At 48.9% G+C, this 22215-nt stretch overlaps 2 protein-coding genes across 2 annotated transcripts in view; one reads left to right on the top strand and one right to left on the bottom strand.

Annotated features, from left to right (window-relative positions):
- Window positions 1-43: 43 nt before the first annotated feature.
- On the bottom strand, window positions 44-20696 carry Comt (catechol-O-methyltransferase). The gene is made up of 5 exons (XM_057765105.1): window positions 20486-20696; window positions 4656-4920; window positions 4109-4302; window positions 3741-3872; window positions 44-915 (listed from the first exon to the last, which is right to left on the bottom strand). Exons 2-5 carry the CDS (start codon window positions 4918-4920, stop codon window positions 724-726), a joined length of 783 nt encoding a protein of 260 aa, XP_057621088.1. The 5' UTR covers window positions 20486-20696; the 3' UTR covers window positions 44-723.
- Window positions 20525-22215, top strand: part of Txnrd2 (thioredoxin reductase 2) — a 52084-nt gene continuing 50393 nt past the window's right edge. Inside the window, exon 1 of the mRNA XM_057765103.1 lies at window positions 20525-20662. Within this exon, the coding sequence (XP_057621086.1) occupies window positions 20560-20662 (103 nt within the window). The 5' untranslated portion in view covers window positions 20525-20559. The remainder of the gene's footprint in view (window positions 20663-22215) is intronic.

Here is a 22215-nt window from a genome sequence, read left to right as displayed (position 1 = left end):
AGAGAGCAGTATAGTTGAGAAGAATAACTGTCAGTGGATCTCCTGTATCCAAATATTTAGAGCTTTAATTTCTTTTAAGATAAAAGATCACAGCATAACTTAAAAAACAGGTTATAACTTGTTTTTTTCTTTTTTCTTTTGCCTTGGCTGTCTTAGAACTCACTGCTGTGTAGACCAGGCTGGCCTTGAACTCAGAGATCTGCCTGCCTTGCCTCCTGGATGCTAGGATTAAAGACACGCACCAGTACACCTGGAAAGTTTATGACTCATTCTTAAGATGAACTGTGGTATGGGTTGCTGGTGACATTGCTGCCATTTGGTGACAGCCAGACAGCATCTGATTATTTCCAATTTCCTGACTTCTTGCTTGGCCTAATCGGTGATGGCAGTGCCTATGCATCTGGCCCTGAAACCCTATGAGAATCTCATAGGTGACACCGGCAGGATTACACCTGCTTTGACTTTTTTTATCCCATAGTTTCAGGCGTTTAGGATTAAACTCGAGGCCTCTTACATGCTGGGCAGGCACTGTGAGCCTCCATTCGGCCTTTTCTCCACAGGTGCTTTCCAGATTTCCTGTAGTGGTTTTAGGCAGCGAGCTCATACCTGTCCTCGACAGCAGTTGAAGACAGGTTCCAGAAGCATAGAGGGATCAGCGTGAGTGAGTGTCATCTAGCAAAGGAAGCTGGAGGGGATCTCAGGGCAGGCTGAGTGGTCAATGCTTCATGGGCTGCTTGGACCCTGGTAGATTGCCTTCTCCAGGCCATCTGCCACTTTCATGTACTCCAGGTATGAGCTGTAGTGTGTGCATTCGAATTTGTTGCTCCCCCTCACATATTCCAGGAATTCGGGGGCTCCTGGGAAAATGACATTGTCAGCTAGAAGCACCGTCCCCTTGCGCAACAGGCCATGTTCCTGCAGGGGACAGAGAGACAGGGTCATGAATGCTTGGCAAACCCATTGCAATCCAGAGGCAGCTGCTGCCCCATGGAGTCACTGCCAGCTACTAGCCATTCTCCTGTGTATTCATCCCCAGCCCTAGAGGGGCATGTGGGCAATACCAGTTTGTAGGCTGGCTGAGAGGAGAGATGGTGGGACCAAACACTCTGTACCAAAAATACGAGGTCTTCCCAACAACCCTAACCTTGAAGATCTGTTCTGGACTTTCCACCTGGGCCAGGGAAGACACTAGGTGCCTGGAGGAACCTCATATGGAGGGTGCTTGTCTATCCACTCCGGCAAGCATGTCCGCTGACAGCGTATAAATACCTGGAAGTACCTGACAAGGAAGTGTACCTTGTGTGTGTTGGGGGTAGGGGTGAAGAACAGGAAATGGAACACCTGGATGTCTTATTTGAAGGCTGCCCAGAAGCTAAGGGTTTTTTTGTTTTTTGTTTTTTTGTTTTTCGAGACAGGGTTTCGCTGTGGCTTTGGAGCCTGTCCCTGGAACTAGCTCTGTAGACCAGGCTGGTCTCGAACTCACAGAGATCCGCCTGCCTCTGCCTCCCAAGTGCTGGGATTAAAGGCGTGCGCCACCATCGCCCGGCAAGGGGTTTGTTTTTAACATACTCATGAAACAAAAGTTAAATCAGTCCTGTCTGTGGCCCACATCTGTAACCTCAGCATTCAGGAGGCTGAGGCAAGAGGATTCAAAGTTCCAGGTGAGCCTGGGCGATATAAGACATTTGTCTTCAAACGCATACAGACAATGCAACCAAAAGTGGGAAGAGCACTGCCCAGCAGGCGTGACCCAAGGTTCTGCTCCCAGCACCACACACACAAAAGAATGCAAGTCGTCCAGGGCTCCGGCTAGTCCCAGTGCTTGTGGGGGTGGACATCTCCAGCCTGTGGCCGAGAGAGAGCTGAGGGACCTACAGGCCAGTCAGTAAATTCAGGGATGGGCTTGTATGCTACAATGCAAGCGAGTAAAACACATTCTTGCTTAGAAAGCAGAAAACAGAATGTCAAGTCAGCACTGGCTGGAAAGACCTCGGTGAAGAGCTGCTCTGGAGGAAGGCATCTACCCAGTCCAGAAAGGGGCCCTGCAGTTCAGGACTGGGAAGAAACAAGCTGAGTGGGTAGTTTCCAGGCTCAGCCAGAGACTGAAACATCGAGAGTCACATGTTGACTAATGACGTCAAGACAAAAACTTCCTGATTTCATAATGATAGCAAGGAAGACAGGCACTTCTGGAGGTGCTGGGGACCCACTGCCTTTCAGGAAACATGCCCTGTCTGTATTCGAGTACCATGAGCCTCCTGAGAGACCCTCGGGCCACCTGGGGAATTCCTATGTGTGAAGTGCGGGGCTCCTATGCTGAGGAGACTGGAGCCCAGAAGACTAAAGATGTTTGAGACAATGGTTCTACCACGTAACCTAGGCTGGCTGCAAACATGATCCTCCCTTCAGGAGGAGATTATATGTATGTACCACTAAGCCTGGTGGTGAGGTAGTGTTACTTTATGACCACCATTCTTAAAGGTTTGTCCTCTGGGCTCAGTTCTCCACAAGCATACACTGAAGATGGAAAAGCGCAGCCACTCCCAGTGCACGCCTCTCTTCTGGAGCTAACTGCCCGCCTTGAGCAGCCGTGTGGAGAAACATTGGTTTCTTAGTTACTGAACAGCAGTATTTGCTGCTTTTCTATCACACGCAGAAAGCTGCAGGGATCCACTCCCTGCACTGTGGCCTGGCTCTCCTGTCAGATGGAGCCTGATGGCTCAGCTGCCTGTTGTCTGTAACCTCATGTTCGCAGTGTCTGCCAGGGGTGGGCCCCTGTCCAAACCAGCTTCCCATGGTTGGCCTGGCCTGCTGGTCTCCTTTCTATCCTGACTGCCTGCCCTCTTGTTAGAAACAGATTCTCTGCTACAATTTCCTGGTCCTGCTATATCCCTGTCTCCTGTCATAGTGCTCAGCACTTGCAAAACAGTTTTAAGGACCTCTGAAATAGCTTCCTATTCCCCCTTCCAGGCCTCCACAAGGGCAACAAAAGTCCTTTTAGATGCCAGGACTCATCATCCCTTGCCCACAGCTCATGCCAGACTTTTCCTCTGTGCCCTTGCAGTCCCCAGAACTGAACTATACCCAAGCCTCAGTGGCCCTGTCCTGCCCGACCCCTCACATTCTAGACCCCACTGTACATGACAGGGTATACAGCTCTTGAGACAGCTGTGGATGTGCAACACCACATGGACAACCCCCCGTTGGCTGTGGAAGGCTGTGAAGAAACTCAAAGTCACAGAGCCTCGAGCTCTAGTCACTCGGGAGTAGGGATGGCTCCCCGAGTCATCACTGGGGGTCTCTGCTAGGTGAAGCTAGCTAAGCAGCAGTGCGGAGGATTAGAAGGGCTAGGGAGAGTGGAGTTGTATGGCAGAAGCTTCAGGAAGATCTAGGGCATGCTTGCCATTTCTGTGGCCAGCCCCAGTTGACTCCCAGTCAGACCCATGTGGTGGCCAATTCTGCTCCCTTGGGTACTCAGCCCTATGTCCTAGTCTCTGGTACCCATCTCACTCCCTAGCAGAACCCTGCTTGCAGGGCAGGGAATTCCTGGCCTGGCACTCTTTTCTTTCCACCTCTATCTGCCACAAGGCCACTGCAGTGTACTGATGGTCTGGGAAGACTGTCCCTGGACCCATCTATGTCCTAGGGAGGCCACCCTCAGCAGGCCTCTTCAGAGAGGCCAAGAACTAGTTAGCCCACAGCACAGAAGTCATCCTGCCAAGCAGGGCAGCTCAGCTCACCTCCAGGAGATGTGTGTCTGGCAGGTAGCGATCCTTCCAGTGGTCAAGAAAGACCATGTCAAATGTGTCCACATCATACTTCGTCTTCAGCTGTGGGATGAGGTTCTGGGATGCCCCAAGGAGGATGGTGACCTGGAAGAGTGCTCAGTCAGTGCTGTGCCTGCAGGGATATGCAGGAGCCTGCCTGGTGTAGTCTCTCCTGGGGCAGCCCTGGGAGTTGCTGGCTCTGTAGGAACATATCCTTAACCTGCTGGGGTTCCTTCCTTTGACATGGCAGGTGCTTCGTGATTGAACCGAGCACCTCACCCTCTCTCACTGCCTGCTCAGCCCTCCCAGCCACAGCTGCCATACCGGTTATAGGGTCATACTTTGTCCTGCAGGCCTGCAAAATTCAGCATTTGCTGGGTGATGGCAGCATGGTCAGGGTTCATCTCCATGGTGAGAAGCCTGCCTCCAGGTGGCAGCAGGCGGGCTATCCGCATGGCTGAGTAGCCACAGTAAGCTCCTAGCTCCAACACCAGCGAGGGCTTGTACTCCCGAACCACTGCATCCATGATTTGGCCTAGAGGGTGGCGAGGAAGATATGAATATGGGCAGAAGAAGGGGAACCCACCCTCCAGTTCAGGGGCTCACCCCTGTCCAGATCATTAACACCCCCACTCTTCTCATGCTCCTCACCTACTGCTGAGCCCAGAGGGCCCCACTATACATACCCTTGGAGAGTCCTCCAGCTTTTGCACACACAGGGGCCCCGATTGCCCACCTATCTGGTTCCTTCAGGTGTAGGTGTTATGGTCTCTAAGGGGGTTAGGCAGGAGCATGGCCCTCTCCCTTTAACAGGCTCCCCTGCAGGACCACTACTCCCAGTTCTGGGTTCCCATTTCTAGGCCATTGCCCGCAGTCTGGACCACATACCTTTGTCTTTACCCACATGCATGCCCCACTCCTTCTGTGAGCTGTAGGTGTCAATGGCCTCCAGTGCACTCTGGGGGTCTCCAGGCTTGGCATGCTGCTGCACAAAGTGCAGGATGCGCTGCTCCTTTGTGTCACCCATTAGCAGGTTAAGAACTGGCTGCTGCACGTACTCAAACCAGAAGATAGCTATCAAGCCCCAGCCCAGGTGTCGCAGGTACAGAAGAGCCACCAACAGGAGCGCCAATGAGATGGCAACCAACAGCATCTGTAGGGCAGGAGCAGGGCAGACCGGTTTATATGGCCTGTGCCTTTCCTGCCTCACCCATCCGGTACTGAACTCAGTACACCATTGGTCCCTGTGATAAAGGAGGGCCAATGTTCAGAGCATATGCCCACATGACTCACTGGGTCAGAGCCAGGGGAGACTTGCACCCTGCATGTGCCTCCGGGAGTCCTGTGTGGAGGCCAGTGAGCATGGTTCCCAAGCCTAGGTGCTTTCTTGATGGAGTGTCAGAAACACCAGTTCTGTTTCAGGCTGAAAGAGGAAGTGTGGGTGCAGGCTAGGCCACATGACCCGTCTGTCCTACATGCAGCAGAATGTGAAGATTTCTTAGGAGGGGCTCTTCTAGTACCAAGACAGAAAAATAGCCCTCATCAGGTAGAGACTGTTAATGGGGCTGGAGACCAGAATAAATGATCTCATTTTCCAGCTTACTTTACAGCCCTATAGATTACTAAGTGATATCCCTAGAATTCACCAGCCTACTTGAGATCTATGCGTTCTATTTTTCCCTACAAAATTTTCTTTCTTTGCCTCAGAAGCAGGAAAGTTGTGGCCCCTTGTTCTTTATTTCATTTTGATTGTAGGTGAAACCTTGTATGTGCGAGGCAAGCATTCATACTACCATTTTCCTGAGCCAGGATATATATCCCAGGCTGGTCTTGAACTCATAATCCTCCTGAGGACTGCGGGTATGTACCACCATGTCCAGTGTTTTGGCCACTTCTCTGGGCCACATCTTGTAGAAATCTCCAGGGCTGTGCAAAATTAATACAATATGTGTGTTCTCCTCCTGCCATTCAGCCTTGTATTGGCTGATTCGCTTGGCTCAAGACAACCAAGGAAGTGAGATACTGGAATCGACTGAAGTAGGGAACAGCTCCAGATCCTCTAAGAGCACATCAAGGGGCTGCGTGAGCTCCCACAGTACAGCGTTTGTCTGACATGTAAGGCCCTGAGTTCTGTCCCCCGCACAGGTGAGTGTGGAGTGAATGCACCCACACACACTCACCTTCTGGCAAGAGCTGGGGAGAGGAGCCCAGGATCTAATTGACAAAACTCAGTGGATTCCCACGGCTGACACTGAGCAGAGTTCACTAAGTTCACAGCACAAACTCGTGATTCATACCAGAGACCCTCAACAGAAAGACACAAGAAAGAGGAACCAGAAAAACTTCCACTCAACACTCTGGCCATTTACAGTTCCTTCCAGAGCAGGCACTGGTGACTACATAGATCTCGGCTGGGAAGGCTTGTGGAAGTCTTAGGAGATAGGCCCAAGTCCTAGGTGTAATCCTGCTTCAGGACAGTCTCAGGAGAGAGCGAAGAGCTGAGGCTTCGCAGCCCACACATACTCACGCTGGGCCTGAACCCTCACACCCACCCACAGGCTTCTATCAGTCAGGTGATCTCACATCCAAGCTCTTGCCCTCACAATCTACTATAGGATGGGCCTGGCCTCCACCTTTTGTGAACTGGGCAGACATGGAAGTTGCATGGGATGCTGAGGAACTCAATTTGGTCTTTGGTCTATTTTTGACAGAAAATGACCTAGGAACTGATCAAGGTCCAGCTGTTCCAGCGCCTTTCCAGACTCAGAGAGTATGGACATCACTTAGAAGGCTCCCAAGCCAGGGACCCTGTTGTCATATGTACCTGCACCTTGAGGGAAGCAGGAGGAAGCTACTCTGCTCCCACCATCACACACTGACAGCTAGTTAGAGAGCACACATGTAAATCTGCAGGATTATCCAGGGGAGTTTACCAGAAATGGTCAAGAGTGGGTACAGCAATGTGGGAACAGGTACCAGAGCCATGCTGGGATCATGGGCATGTACGTGACACGGGCTTCATTTCACTCCTTTCTTGTGGCTTAGATTTCCTAACACGTGTTTGGGTGTCTTAGTTTATGCTGTCCTTTAATCATTACTAGAAGTAGCATTTGGGTGCTAAGACAATGAGCTATTTTGTTCTATCATCTGTATCTGTATTTTCAATCATCCACCCTCCCCATCCATCCATCTAAAATTCAGCTAGAGGTAGCACAGTAATACAGCCCCCAAAAGTCTTGTCCCTTTACTTGTGGGGTCTCCAGAGTACAGGGCTCTGCTGCTCCTCAACAGACCTCTCTGCTGTATGCAGCTGTGGGGAGTCACTGTAGCCATGCCGGCCTGGCCCTGGGAAAGGGGACAGGTTTGTATTTACCTGAGCGCTGAAAGGCAACAGTCAAATTCAAGCAGTCAATTACTTTCTAGGGTTTTGCAGAAACCAACCAATTTGTGAGTGAGGAAGCCATTTGTGGAAGTGCACACCTGAAATCCCAATATACAGAGGCGGGTGGGCTACACTGCAGCCAGCACAGACTGTGCCTTCAACAGAACTGGGGTAGCTCCAGGGCTGCCTGCACAGCTTCATTGAGAAACCAGACAGCTCCTTTCATCTGGAGTGTGTGGACCTACTGTGAGGTCTGAGCCCTACTGTGCAGACTCCAGGAAGAACTGTTCAGGAGTTCTGGGCAGAGACCAGTCATGAGTGGCCCCAGCAGACTGCATATTTTAGTTGATCTTCGTTGACCAAGAGAGTGTAAAAGTGAGGGGACATGTAAGGAGCTGAGACAGAATAGAAGACTTGCTGCAGATTCTCAGCACTACCCAGATCAGATTAGCAGTTTACTGATTTAATAACCTTTACCAGCTATCCCAAGGGCATTTTATTTTCGGTAGAGAAGTCCATGCTATTTATTGACTCTCTAGGGGTCATGAATAGCCAAAATAATCTTGAAAAGGAAATACAAAGGTGAAGGGCTTAACTTTCTTATTTAAAACTAACTACAAGCTGGGTGATGGTGGTGTATGCTTTTAATCCCAGCACTCAGAAAGCAGAGGCAGGCAGATCTCTGAGAGTCCAAGGCCAGCCTGGCCTACAAAGCAAGTTGCAGGACATCCAAGGCTATGCAAAGAGGGGATAAAATGTAACTACAAAACTATAGTAATTAAAACAGTTGGGTACTATGAAAATCTGTAATCCCAGCATTCAGGAGTTATGAGTTTGAGGCCAGCCTGGGCTATATTAGACTCTGTCTCAATCAATCAGATCAATGTAAATAAAAATCAAAACTTCAAAAAGTAAGAGGATTTAGGGCTGGGGTGTAGCTCTGTGGTGTCTAACATACCATGTTTTAAAAATTGGGCAGTGGGGTGCAGTTCAGTTGGCAGAGTGCTTGCCTGACATTCAGAACCCCTGGGTTCCAGCTCCATACCAGCTTAGCATGGCAGCACATTCAGGAGGTGAAGACGGGACAGAAGTTCAAGATCACCCATCCATGTGAGTTAAAGGACAGCCTGGGAAACATAAACTGCTGTCTCAAAAGGAGTAGGGGTGGTAGACAATGATGACACCAAGTCTCTTAGTGAAGTATCTTAGCATCAGTTATAGTTACTGAGGAAATGCGTAGCAAAGCTATTTGACCAGCTGAAATGGCTTTTCTCTTGGGTGGGACACCGGGGATTGTGCACAAGGCTTTACTGAGCTACACTGTCAGCCAGTTACTTTGAGACAAGTTGTCATTAAATTGCCCGAGCTGACCTTGGATGTACTCTGTATCCCTGGCAAGCCTTGAATTTATAATCTTCCTGCCTCAAACTTCCTCGTATCTGGGATTTTTCCTGAGTTTTTCCTTCCTATTTTAAAGTAAGATAATAAAGATGGTTAAAATATGAAAGAATTGGAACCCTTGCACTCTGCTGAGATGAACACAAGTAGAAACAATTTGATGATTCCTCAAGAGGCTATCCAAAGAATCAGCACGTGACAATGCTGTGTAGCCAGAGCTGAGAGCAGGGCCTCAGACACTTGTCTACTCTTGTTCCCAGCGTGACTCATAGAAGCCCATCAGTGGAAGCAACCCCAAGGTTCTCTAAGCTGAAGAACTTCACAGTATAGTGTGTGCTGCTGGGGTGAAGGGGAGGGCCCAACTCATCATGCTGCAGCACGGATGGGCCCTGCAAGCAAAATCATCCAGACATAGAATAGCAAATACCACAGAAGTCTACTCACAGGCAGGAAGCAGATTAGCCACTGAGACTGGGGGGGAGGGGTAGGGAGAAGAGGATGGGGAGGGAGGATTGTTCAATGGATACAGAGTTACAGTGTGGAATGAGGAGAAAGTTCTGGGAAAAGTTACACAATATCATGAATGCCCTTCATGCCCAACAAATGGCCAAGTTTGATATTTTATTCCAAAAGTTATTTACAAAAATGCCAGGGGGTGGGCCAGAAAGGGATGTTAATCTTTTACTATGAGGCCAGCAGAAAGGCTGTTTATGCTGAACCTTGAGCTGGGTGTAGATCAGTCAGTGTGTGTGTGTGGATATGTCCCCAGCATGTCTGAAACACACAAGTTCCTGGATGTGAGAAGTTTGATCTAGATGCTACACTGTTGAAACCTGGGGCGCACATGCACAGATCTGGGTTAGAATCTTCACTGTCATAAATTTTGACTTTGGGTTAGTTCAAGGAGAAGAAAGGTGAGCCAGTTATTCTTCAGTATGAGCTTTATTAAGAGAAAGGTGGGAGGTTGTGGAGCACACCTTTAATCCTAGCAGTTGAGAGGAGGAGGCAGGAGGATCTCTGTGAGTTCAAGGCCAGCCTGGTCTACAGAGTGAGTTCCAGGACAGCCAGGGTTACACAGAGCAACCCTGTGTTGAAAAACTAAAATAAAAAAAGAGAGCCTCAAGATGGGGCTGGGGGCAAAGTGGGAACATTATGAGAACAGTGGAGCGATGGCTTGAAGAGGAAGGAGAAAGCCATCATGTCCAGCACTGGATGGGGCGGAGGGAAGACAACCTTCAGGTAATCCCGACTTTTACAGCATCTCAGAGGGTAGAGGGTAGTCAGTCTACCTTCGCCTCAGTGACTCCTGGCTCCACTGAACCAGGAACTAGATGGAACCATAAACTTACCTTATAGCTGTGAGGGAAAGGGCTGCAAGGTCCCAGTGGGCTTCTGAACTACTCTGGCCAAGAAAGAGAGGAAAAAAGGCAGGAAAGGAGAGGAGGAGAAGGCAGGGGAGGACTGAGCTGGGTGGTGCGCACCTGTAGTTCCAACACACAGGAGGCTGAGGAGGGTCAGGAGTGAGTTTGACGCCTGGTCTACATACTGCATTTCAGGCCATCCAGGACTGCAGCGACAACCATCTCAAAAGCCTTGGGGCCATATGAGATTTTGTTTTTAAAACAGGTGGAGGCCACTGGCCTCCAAGGTAGCTTCTAGGCCAGTCCCCCTCCCTTCCCCAACTGCATCTGGGTGCCTCTAGCTACCATCTTAAAGAGGAACAGCAGCAATGGAGCTGGAACACTACCTGAACCTTCTCGTGTGGAGGCCTCTGGCCAGGCTGCTGCTGCATCCCTCTGCATCTGGACCCAAGGGTCCCTGCATTCCACACGCTGCACTGTGCTCTCACTCCCCAGCTCTGGAAAGTACAATCAGACATGCTTCCTCCAAGACAGAGCAGCAGGGAGGCTATGAGGGAGCCTGGTGGGTAGGTCATGGAGGCAAGAATCCCAAGCCTGGTCTTAGGACAGGTCCATGGGGCCTGGCACATCTCTCACTGCTGAGCAGCTCTCGCCTCTGTAAACTGGGGTCAAAGTCCCATGGATCCTGTGTGACTGAGGGCAAGCCAGGACAGGAGGTTACATAACACCTGACACCTGCTGGCCAGACATGCCCAGAAAGCACAGAACACCCATCCAAGACGCGAGTAGCCTAGCCTAATGAGGCAGGCCCCAGAACAGTAACCAGCCTAGCTTAGATGCCTCTAGAACTGAGCAGACAATGGCTCCTGCAGCTAGCACAGTGGTCAGGCTCCATACCCCAGACGGTAACTCCTCCCTTCTAGTGCTGCGGGCAGAACCTCAAGAGCACGTGAGGCAAGCCTTCTACCAGTTACGCCCCTGGCATTGACCATCAGTTAGAAAGAGAGAACCAGACATATGGCTCATGTCATTAACTCAACAGTTGGAAGACCAAGGCAGGAAGCTTACCAATTTAAAGCTAACTTGAGCTATATAGTGAGTCCCACGCCAGCTTTGGCTACAGAGTGAGCTCCTATATGTGCATCCTAGGAGTTAGGCCAGCCTACTGAATCAGCACACCAGTGTCTTAACAAAGATTTTATCCCTACATAGACTCTAGTTGGTTCCTTTGAGTGTTTCTGGCCCAGACCTCCACCTTGGCTCAAACAGACTAGAAAGAAACCTGAATCTAGTCCCTAGATGGCTCCAAGTGACACCCTTAGGATGACCTTAGGCCCCTTCAGTGCCTGCCAGAGAAAACCCAAAGCTGCCACATAAATATTCTGTGTGCTACAGCAAACACCAAAGATAAAACTTGTGTCTCCCAACCTTGGCAACTAAACTGTGAGGGCCTGGCTGGACTTTCCATCTCCCCCCGCGTCCCCTTCACTGTGCTGGGTAGTGGTATATAAGTTCTACCACTGAATGACACCCCACCTAGGAGCAGAAATTTCATAAGCTCAAGTACAAATCCAAATGGGTTCCTATGAACTAATTCTTCCTGCTTTCAGCATATTTCAATTTCCCAACTCTGCTCAAGCCAGAGAGTTTCACCTTTCTGTTTTTTCCTCTATGCAGGCTTCATGTAGACCAGGCTGGCCTCCAACGAGCTACCTTAAATTCACCCTTTTGCCTATGCTTCTCAAGGTCTGGGATTACAGGTGTGTGCCCCCATGTCCTGCATAGGCTGTGCTGCTCCTATGGGGCCAGGGCTCAGACTGGCTGGCTAGTCTTACCATCTTGGGGAGCTACATCCCACTTCCTGTTGGCCTGCTCCATAGACCTGAGAGATCCCTGGTACAAGTCTTCAGAGAAATAGCCATTGCCATGACGAGGCCCCTCACTGGAAGCCAGGAGGCTCTTGCTCTTCCTTCCTCTCTGGATGAAGGTTTCCAGTTCATGGTTCCAAGTGGCAACTTAACCTTTGGTTTTGATGTTGGAAGCTTATCTTCCTGCCTCCTTGTAAGTTCTTTCTGTTGTCACTGTTTCCTTCTAATTCCTCCATGGGGACTTCTCAGCAGGCTAGGACACACCAATCTCAATTCTGTGCTATCACCACTATGCAACCACTACCCAGCCAGCCTCACCTGAAGCACCAATGGTCTGTGGAAAGCTAAGCTCTCACGCCTTTCCCCACAGCTGTCTCCTCTATGATGCCTCCCCTACCATTCCCCCACTCCAATTTCCTTCACTTGTAGGGAGGACACTAGGATGGAGCCTAGAGCCGTCCACACCCTAGCGGTCAGACACTGGGCACTGAGGCACGTCCCAGCCTTTGTCTTTTCCTTCTACTGCTCAGACCTTCCCTCAGGCACCCTGGCATCATCTTACAGGTTCCTTTCAAGTCCAAACTCCACTAAGCATGCTTCCAGCCAGGGCCTCACTACTCCAGCTGTTCAGCTCTGGGTGGTCTCTCAAACTTGACCGCTTACCCTAGCAGGTGTTCTAAGGATTCAAGGATTCGCCAAAGCTGCCGCCTGAAGTTGAAGTAGGAAAAACAAATTTGAGGACCCATACATATAGCCTGTTTGGGACCCTGGACTTCACCCCCAGCACCAAAACAAACAAGTATACATGTGCTGCACGTACACATGGGGCATACACTGTATGTGTGCAAGCCGGAGTTTCCTTTATTGCTCCCAATCCCTCTTTTAAAAGCAGGGTCTCTTGCTGAATGTGGAGCTTGCAAACAGCCGAGCCAGCTGGCCAGTGAGCTCTGGAGACCAGCCTATCCCCGCCTCATCACTGGAGATACCATTTGGCCCATTTTTGTTGTTGTTTGTTTTGTTTTTTATTTGAGACAGGGTCCCTCTATGCAGTTCTGGCTGTCCTGGAACTCTCTGGTAGACAAGGCTGGCCTCAAACTCAGAGATCCACCTGCCTCTGCCTTCCGAATTCTGGGATTAAAGGCGTGCGCCATCATGTCTGCTCATTTTGCCCATGTTTACATGGGCTCTGCACTCAGGTCCTCACATTGTGTGATAAGCACAATACCCACCAAGCCACCTTCCTTGGCTTTCTTCCCTTCTTGAGACAGGCTCTCCTGTAGCCTAGGCTGTCCTGGAACTTTCTAGTAGCTGATCGTGACTTCTGATATTCCTGTCTCCACCTCCTCCAGTGCTGGTGTAGGACACCTCCCCTCCCCTTTCTCTCTCCATGCTGGGTCCAAATGCACAGCTCTCTCTGCTGGGCAGAGCAAACACTTTGGACTACGTGTTTTTAGATGTGTGGAACGATGAAAAGGTTTGTGAATGATGTTCAGAGGATATGAGCCATACACACACATTTCACATGTTTAGAGGACAACGTTTGGGAGTCGGCTCAAAGTCATTAGGCTTGGAAGCAAGCACGTTAGCCACTGAGCCCTAACTGGGTTTATATCTTAACATAAATATGGAAATTTTAAATTATGCTTGGGCCAAAATATAGGAAGACCATTTAAATTTATTCTCCATAACTCCCTGTATTTAATATATTTTAAAGACCCTCAAAAAGCAGGAATGGGGGTTTTCAAGTGTCTTCCAAGAAGTATGTCATCTCAACCAGATGGATTTTGGCAAAATTATAAAGTTTGCGTCTAGTTAATAAATTAATAAACATATTCCCCTACATTAAAAATTGTATCAGGGCTGGGTATAATGGTACAGACCTTTAATCCCAGAACTTGGGAGGCAAAAGCAGGCAGATCAAGGTCATCCTGGTCTCCATAGCAAGTTCCAGGACACCCTGCCTCAAAAAAAAAAAAAAACAAACACCAAAACAAAAAAACAAAACAAAACAAAAAAAACAGATGGTTCAGTAAAATGCTTGCTGTGCATACACGAGGAGCCAAGTTTAATTCCCTAAAGCCAGGCATAGTGGTGTATGCCTGCGGTCCTGTCTGGGCAGGCAGACACAGAAGAATCTCTGACTCACTGGCAGTCAACCTAGCCTAGTGGGAGAGCTCCAGGCCAGTGGGAGACCGTGTCTCAAACATCAAGATAGATGGTTCCTGAGGAATACCTAAAGCTGGCCTCTAGCCACATGCATACACATACATGTACACACGCAGATTACAATAAAAATACCTCTAGAGATTATGAGATGACGAATCTATGTATTGTGCTAGTCTGCTACAGGTCCTGGTATGAGATAAACTTGTAACTTTACTTCCTAGTTTGTTTGTAAGATCCACATCAATAATGTCTAAATGAGTTCAGGACTGTCTAGTTTAGAGCATGTGTGTAGTATGCACAATGTCCTGGGTTCTAATCCCAGCAACACACACACACACACAATTTACAAATTTATATGTCATCAATACACCACATATAATCTGTTGAGAGCCAGGCCAGTCCTAGGCTTTCTTAGTGACGGAAGGAGAAACAGAACCTAGTTTGAGCTGCTGTGTGCTTGGGTCTCTGATACTCGGTGTTTCCCTTGGGCAACATTGCTTGATTAGGGTCCTGCTGACTGTCCTGTTGTATGATTGCTTTCCACTAACTCTGCCCCATTTTTTCCCCCTGCAAATAGATATATTTGCAAATACAAATATAAGATGCTGGACTTTTTAAAAAAAACTTGCTAGGTACAAGACATAGCTTATGAAAATGTCCTGAGCCCACCTGTTCTATCTTCTTTATTTTTGATTCCCTGGTCCTTCCTTCTCAGGGCCCTGTTACTGAAGAACCTGCTAGGCCAGGTCAAAAATCAATATATGACAATAAAACCATAGGAACAAGGGCTGGAGAGCAGCTCAGTGGTGGTGCTGTTAACCCCAGCACTTGGGAGAAGTAGGATGATCTTTGTGAGTTCAAGGTGAGTCTGATCTTCATAGTGACCAAACAACCCCAAGAGTTAAGAAATTAAAAATGAATAAAGAATTAAGGACATGAGACTGAGTAAAAAGAAAAGAAGACTTAAGTCTGACTGCTGTTTGCACACTGCTGCTCCCTAGGGCTCTATTTTTTATTTGCTGGTTATAAAAAGCAGCTGGTTTCTCTTTAGCTAATCCATGACTCACAGCTATCCAGTAAATTTTACTTTGTTAAACTAAATTGAAACAGTTATCTCTTCCTCACTGTCTGATCCCTCCAAATATCAAAACTTACCAAGTATTTCCTTTCATGGTTAAAAGCTACTTGCATAGCTGCAATTAGGATCTATAGTCTCCCACAGCAGGACACAAGTAGAAACTTCAGGCAGCCTTTGTTGACAGGAGTGTCCCATTGGAGAATGATTACCCAGAATCAGGGAGCATCAGAGGACTTTGTGGAGAGATTGTCTCAAAACAAAACAATTTCATGTTGTGCCTTAAAACAAACAAGCACGCTTCAAACCAAGAGGCCGGGGTCGCACACCTTTGATCCTAGCTCTTTGGAGAGAGGTTTATCTCTGAGTTCAAGGCCAGTTTGGTCCACAGAGGGAGTTCCAGGATAGCCAGTGCTACACAGAGAAACGGTCTTGAAAAACCAAAATTACAAGTAAGTATATATATAAAGAAAATCATTCTGATTTTGCTAGAATTGCCCAGCTTATTCATACCAGGGCAATGAGAATAGTAATTGGCCCCAGAGATCCATAAGGAATTTTAAACTTTTAAAAAGCCTCTGAAGGCTCAGAAGGATCCCAGAATCTGCCGTCAGACCTCGATGCTATGCCCATAAATTTGGGTGTACCTTTTCTTACTGAGGTCATCAAAGTATCTGAAGGTTCCTGGAGATTTAACTGCCTCTGCTTCTTGAGTACTAGAATTAAAAAGTATCCCCAGCTACAATTCCTTTTTATTTTTATTTATGTGCTTGTGTGTGTACCCAGAGAGAAGAGAGTTTTGATTCCTGGAGCTGGAGTTACAAGTGATGATGAGTCACCTGATGTAAGAAAACAAACTCAGGTCCTCTAAAAGAGCAGCATTTGCTCTTAATCCCTTATCCATCCCCCCAGAACCTAGATTTTTTGTTTTGATTTTTGAGAGCCCTGGCTGTCCTAGAGGAACTTGCTCTGTAGACCAGGCTGGTCTTGAACTCAGAGATCCGCCTGCCTCAGCCTCCCAAATCCTGGGATTAAAGGCGTGCACCACACTGGCTGGTTTAGAATTCTTTTTTAAACAAGAATAATCTTGGGCTGTGATGTAGCTCGGTGGTACAGAGGGTTAACATACACCAAAGCCCTGGGAACAATCTCAGTACTGTGCAATAAGTCAAAATGTTGCTTTATCTTGGATCAGAAAGGGAGGTGATTTTGTGTTTCAACAAAGAAGCATAACACACCTGTGCAGTTTATCAGACTCTTCCCTATCTTTTTTCCTTCCTCTCCTATTAAGACAGGGTCTCGGGGCTGGAGAGATGGCTCAGCGGTTAAGAGCGTTGCCTGCTCTTCCAAAGGTCCTGAGTTCAATTCCCAGCAACCACATGGTGGCTCACAACCATCTGTAATGAGGTCTGACGCCCTCTTCTGGCTTTCAGGCATACACGCAGAAAGAATATTGTATACATAATTAAAAAGAAAAAAAGGGCTGGAGAGATGGCTCAGCGGTTAAGAGCATTCCCTGCTCTTCCAAAGGTCCTGAGTTCAATTCCCAGCAACCACATGGTGGCTCACAACCATCTGTAATGAGGTCTGGCGTCCTCTTCTGGCCTTCAGGCATACATGCAGAAATAATATTGTATACATAAAAAAAAAAAAAAAAAAAAAAGACAGGGTCTCGGTGTCCCTACATAGCCAAGACTGGCCGTGAATTCCTGAGCCTTCTGCCTCTACCTCTCAAATGCTGTAAGTTCAAGCACATTCCACATGACTAGATTTCAGATTCTGATCTTGTTCACTGTCTTTGGGATTTATGATTTACCTGTGAAGTGGGCTTCATTCTGTTTTCTTATATGCTTTGTTGATTTGGGAGGGGGGTGTTCATGCAGCCCATAATAGCTTCAAACCTGCTATGGAGCTGAGGGTGACACTGAATTTCCATCCTCCTGCTTTACTTTTGGGGGCTGGATTTACAGACATGCCTAGTTTTATGAAGTGCTAGGGGCTGAATCCAGGGCCTCATGGATGCCAGGCAAGTGCTCTACCATCTGAGCCACACTTCCTACCCTTCGTTCTTCTCTTCTCAAGTCAGGAAAACTTAAGGGGAAAAGCAAAAAGAAGCTCCTTATCCTGGGATCTAGTTTGTGTTTTCTTCTTGGCTGTAAGTCAAGAAACTTCAATATAACTTTTAATGTCAAAACTGCCTACAGAAATAATAGTGTTTTCCTAAAGACATCGTGGATGGTGTTAAAACAACCAAGCCAGGAAGACCACTCAGTTTCAATCTCTAGAACCACTTAACGCCAAACATGGCAATACATTCTGTAATCACTGTTAATATCTGTCTTGTCCCTTTAAAAGACAAGCCCCACCCAGCTACCCCTACCCCTGTCCTCCTAGACAGGCAGGTCTTCCTTCCTGCTCTTCTTTCTCCCCTTTTCCCTGTCTCTTTCTCTCTCTCTCTCTCTGAGGCAGCTTCTGCCTCTCCCCCGTTTCTCTCTCACTCTCTGCTTCTCTTTCTGCTCTTCTCCCCATTCCCTTCCATAACCTATTAAATAAATATCCAAACTCACTCAGCATGGTGTGCCTATCTGTCTGTCTCTTACCCACTGCGGCTGTGGCTCCTCATGGGAGTGGCTACCCCGTCTAGGTCTCTCTCCTGCCACCACGTGGCTCCCTGCCTGGGAGTGGCTGCCTTCAGGCCTGCCATGGTCTCGGACCCGCTGCCTGCTGCAGCCACTCAAGGACCTGCAGTGTTTTACTTAAACCATAATAATCACGGTGCTGTGAGATGAGGGAGAGACCCTCAGAAGCTGGTGGGCCAGTTAGGATGGCATAAGTAGCAGCAAACAAGAGAAAAGACATTGCCCCAACCAAAGCAGATGGGAAAAGACATCGTGGTTGTCCTCTACCCCCACATGTTCACCATAGCACGTACTTGCCACCCCCCCCCCCCAGCCAGGTGTGGTGGCTCACAAATGTCATCCAACAGAGGAGAAGCCAATGTAGGAATCCTGGTGCAAGTTTTAGGCCAGCTTAAAAAAAGAGAAGCCAGCAATAAAAACAAACTTACTTCGAGCCAGAATGTTTGCAACTTCGAGTTTCACTGTGTGAGCACCCTCTCAATTAATTAAAAACATAGTCAAGTAATGTGACAGACTCTGTTGACCTCCCATGGGAGGCCTGGCCCTCTCTGAGGAGTGGATAGAGAGTGGGGTGGGGGAAGGTGGGTGGAGTGGGAGGAGGGGAAGGAGAGGGAACTGGGATTGGTATGTAAAATAAGATTGTTTTAAAAATAAAATAAAAACAAGGAAAAAGGAATAAAAATGTATTTCACAAGACCACTTACAGCTTCATGTGCAAAAATAAAATTGTGCCCCCTTTTTTCAACAACAAGTAAGCCAAGCTGGCCTAGAAATCACTAAGTAGCACAAACAGGAATCAAATTCATAATGGCCCTCCTGTTTCTGCCTCCTGAGTGCTGGGATCACAGGTGTGTAGCCCCACACTCTGCCTTAAAACTGGGAATAAATACATCCACATATGACATCTGGCTTTAATATCTGGCTACAACTCTCCAAACTGTTCTCAATTTTTCTTCTTCCCAATTTCTTGTCATTTGGTGCAAAAGTCTGACAGTGTGGGTCCTTGGTGGGACCCATGTTTGACACAGCTACCCTGTCCCACCAGGACCTACAAGTTTGAAGCCTGACAACACCCTTCTAGAAACTTTAGAGTCGACAACACATGAAATACTTTGTGGACAAGCCTCTGCCTGGAGCCACAGGTACATGGGCCATGTGGGAAGTCCTCTACTAGGTCCATACACTGCTCCGGGAAATGGTCATGCATGAAGCCTGTGGTCAATAACTTCACCTCATACACTCAGAGGGTACCTGGGAAACCCTTCCGACTACTCCTCAACTATCCTTTCAAAGATACCTGGCACCTGGCATCTAGAAAACGTGTTCAACACATGCCCACTGGACTCAAAAGCTAATTTGTAGCAAACATCAACCTTTATCTGTCTTTTCAAGAACAGTCCTCACAAAACCCTTGCTCCTGCCAGTTAGCAAATGTCTTTGTCCTAGTACAGTTAGACCTCGTGAGGCAAAAGGTCCTGGAAAGGAAAATGGACTTTCTGTTTGTTTCTTGAGATAGGGCTTTTCTGTGAAACATTCCTACAGTCCTGATTGTTCTGGAACTTATTCGGTAGACCAGGCTGGCCTTGATGCTCTGCCTCCAGAGTGCTGGGATTAAAGGCATGCACCGCCCGACTAGAGAACGGACTTCTGTTCAGTAGGAAGGATGTCTCTCTTCCCTGGGAAAGGGTCCTCCCCTTGAACAAGGCGTAGCCATATTTGGCCAAACTCCTTTAAAAGACTTAAACATTAACCATCTCTGAGAGCTCAAGGCTGCAGCCCCAGAGCAACTTTAGACCCCAAAGTGTCTGCGTGAGAAAATTCAAGACGGTTGACCTAATTTCCCACAGCTAAAGCCAGAGCCCCTAGCCTCAGCTTCTCCGGGAGAATGGGAATTAAGTCCCACAAACCCAGCAGCAAAACCATGAAGGGCTTGCGTAGAGCACCCTTCCCTTCCCTGATTTTTGTAATTGCTCTCTTTGTTGAATTCTGCACCCCCTTGTTCCCTTTGGGGAACCACATCCACTTGGGGCCTCCTCTGCCCAAATGGGGATGAGTCAGCTGGTAGTAGTTCCCATTAGCAGTTCCTAGGCAAAAATCTGCTCCTCCACGAATGTCCCTGTGACAAGGCCCTACCCCACCACACGTTCCTAAAAGAGGCTACAATTAACTCGTGACAGTTCCCACTGTACTCCTATGGTTGGGAGGGTGAACAAGGACCCCAAATTCCCTGGCTGGAAGACTTCCTCTTTGTCTCACATTGCCCCAAAGCCTGCCCTAGTGCTCCTCAGCTTTAAGAGGAGCCCATTCTCTTGCACAGAGAGACCCAGAGGCATCCTAAGGCCTCTCAAAGAACACCTGTGGAGTTTACTCAACAGCTTCCAAATACACTGACCCCCCCCCCCCCCCGGGCCTGGTACCTCAGACCCTAAGGTTCTGATCCCGATCCAAGAACTAAGTGAGCCCGGCTCATGATGGGCCAGGCCCTGGATGTGCCATATCCTGTCCAAGTGAAGCCCAACTCCAGGGATAGGCCCACCCGGCATATCTCCCACGCCAGCACTGATCTTCAAGCTCCCCACGAGAAGTGTGGAGACCCGCCTCGCTTCAGCGACCCCCAGTTAGGCTAAGACCATTCCCCAAGAGGGCCCCCATTGCCGGCCCCGGCGCACGTTCCCCTGGGCTAGACCCAGAACCAAGGTCTCAGAACCCAGTACCCAGAACTCTCGCCCAAGGTCAGCGCCCTTCGGCCAGTCTCAGTTCGGCGGGTGCAGAATCCGATTCCCGGTTCTGAACTCCGCGAGGTGCAGGCGCCCCGGCCGCAGTACTCACCTCGCCAAGGCCGCGCCGCGCGAACGGCTCAGGCAGCGCCAAGGGCAGCCCCTGCCGCCTGAGGTCCCCAGACCATGGCGGCGATGGTGGTGGCCCTCCGCGGGCCGGTCGGGCGCTTCCGGTCGCGGACACGGGCTTGGACACGCGGGACACGGGGCGCGGCGAATGCTGCGGGAGGTAGGGTGGGGTCGTGGGCGGTGCACGCGGAGTGGGTGTCTGTGGGAATGTCCACATGGGGTCGCGGTGGCGGGGCTCTGCTGCAATGTGTCCGCGTGGGCGTGCCCACGCAGGACCGGGTATCAGACCAGTGTACTGGGCAGGAGGGGACCTGCTTTTAGCCGGAGTGCTCCTTTCTCAGATAACTAAAATGCTGGAGCTGCCTTGCCTGAGGTCCTGTCCCCAGGATTAATTGTAGCCCTGAGTGTGATGTTAAGCCCACAACTCCGTAGTTGCAGGTTCTCTTTTGTTGTTGCTGTAATTTTGTTTTTGCCCCTACACCCACCTGCATGTAGCCCAAACTGGCCTCAGACTGCCTAGTTAGTTGCCACAGACTTTGGCCTTTTGGTTCCTCTCAAGTTACAGTTATTGATTTGTTGTTTTATATTTTGTTGGTTTGGGGTATTTTTGTTTTGTTTTGTTTTGTTTGAGTCCTGGTAGGTCATGCAGCCCAAGCTGGACTTGAACTCTTCTTCCCGCCTCAGCTTCTGAAATAAAATTACATGCACCCTCATGTCCTACCTAGCAAGTACTTTTTACTTGCGGCATACAGGGGTTAAATGAGAAGATGCTGGAGAGCCCGCGGGACCAAGTCCCAGTGCTTGTTAAGGTCTGCGTGTATCCTTAGAAAGAAGAAACAGCTTGTTTGCTTTGCACCAGGGAGAGTTAGTGCTGAATCAGGGTAGTAATCCACTTCCAACAGCCCTGGTGGAAGTGGGTACCCTCAACATAGTTCATGCCACTCCCGACAGACCAGGTTCCAGAGTTTCCCACCTGTAGCGGTATGGTCAGTCCCGCAGTCCCGTGAGTGGTCTTCACCAAGCATTCTCATGGTGACCATCCTTAGTCCTGCTCCCTTGATTCGAATGACAGAACTCAATTCTGCCCACTATGGGTGAAGAGAGACATGATCAAGGACAGGCCAGGGTTCTTTGCAGGGAGGTAGTAGCATGGAAGGGACAATGGCTGGCCCTTGGCCTACAGGGAGAGGGCAGGCAGCGGCTAGCCTGGGAGGGTCCTGGAAAGCAGTCACTACCATGTGAGGTTGGACCCTAGAGCACAGACCTTAAGGACCTAAGGTTACTCTTTCAGTAGCTTTGCTAACTCCCAGGGCTCTGGCTCTTTGCTGCGTATATTAGGTAGGGACATTTACAACAATTTTATGGGGGTAAAAAAAAAAATCAGTGTGTCTGTGCCGTGGGCACCACCACTTTGCATAGTGACAATAAAAGAGATGACTCAGCACTGACTGTTCTTCCAGAGGACCCAAGTTCAATTCCTAGCACCCATTTGTCCATTCCCAGGGGATCCAGTGCCTTTGTCTGGCCTCTGGTACACAGACATACATGCAAACACACATAAACATAAAATAAAAATAACTAAAATCTAAGGAAAAATGTTTTAAAATCTGTAGATGAGCTTCCTTGTGCTCACAAGCCTGGGAGCCCCCTGTGGTCTGGGATTTGTTTTCAGGTGGGCAGGAGGTACCACTGCCCTGAGGATCCTGGACTTCA

The sequence above is a fragment of the Chionomys nivalis genome, chromosome 3 (genome assembly GCF_950005125.1).
Source record: "Chionomys nivalis chromosome 3, mChiNiv1.1, whole genome shotgun sequence".
Lineage (NCBI taxonomy): Eukaryota > Metazoa > Chordata > Mammalia > Rodentia > Cricetidae > Chionomys > Chionomys nivalis.
This window is presented reverse-complemented; position numbering and strand designations above follow the sequence as displayed.

Coding starts and splice junctions, on each gene's coding strand:
- Comt (XM_057765105.1), bottom strand. CDS start 4,920: ATGCTGTTGGTTGCCATCTCATTGGCGCTCCTGTTGGTGGCTCTTCTG. Junction 4,303..4,655: donor GCATGTGGGTAAAGACAAAG/GTATGTGGTCCA, acceptor GCCACCCTCTAG/GCCAAATCATGGATGCAGTG. Junction 3,873..4,108: donor TTGCAGGCCTGCAGGACAAA/GTATGACCCTAT, acceptor GCACTCTTCCAG/GTCACCATCCTCCTTGGGGC.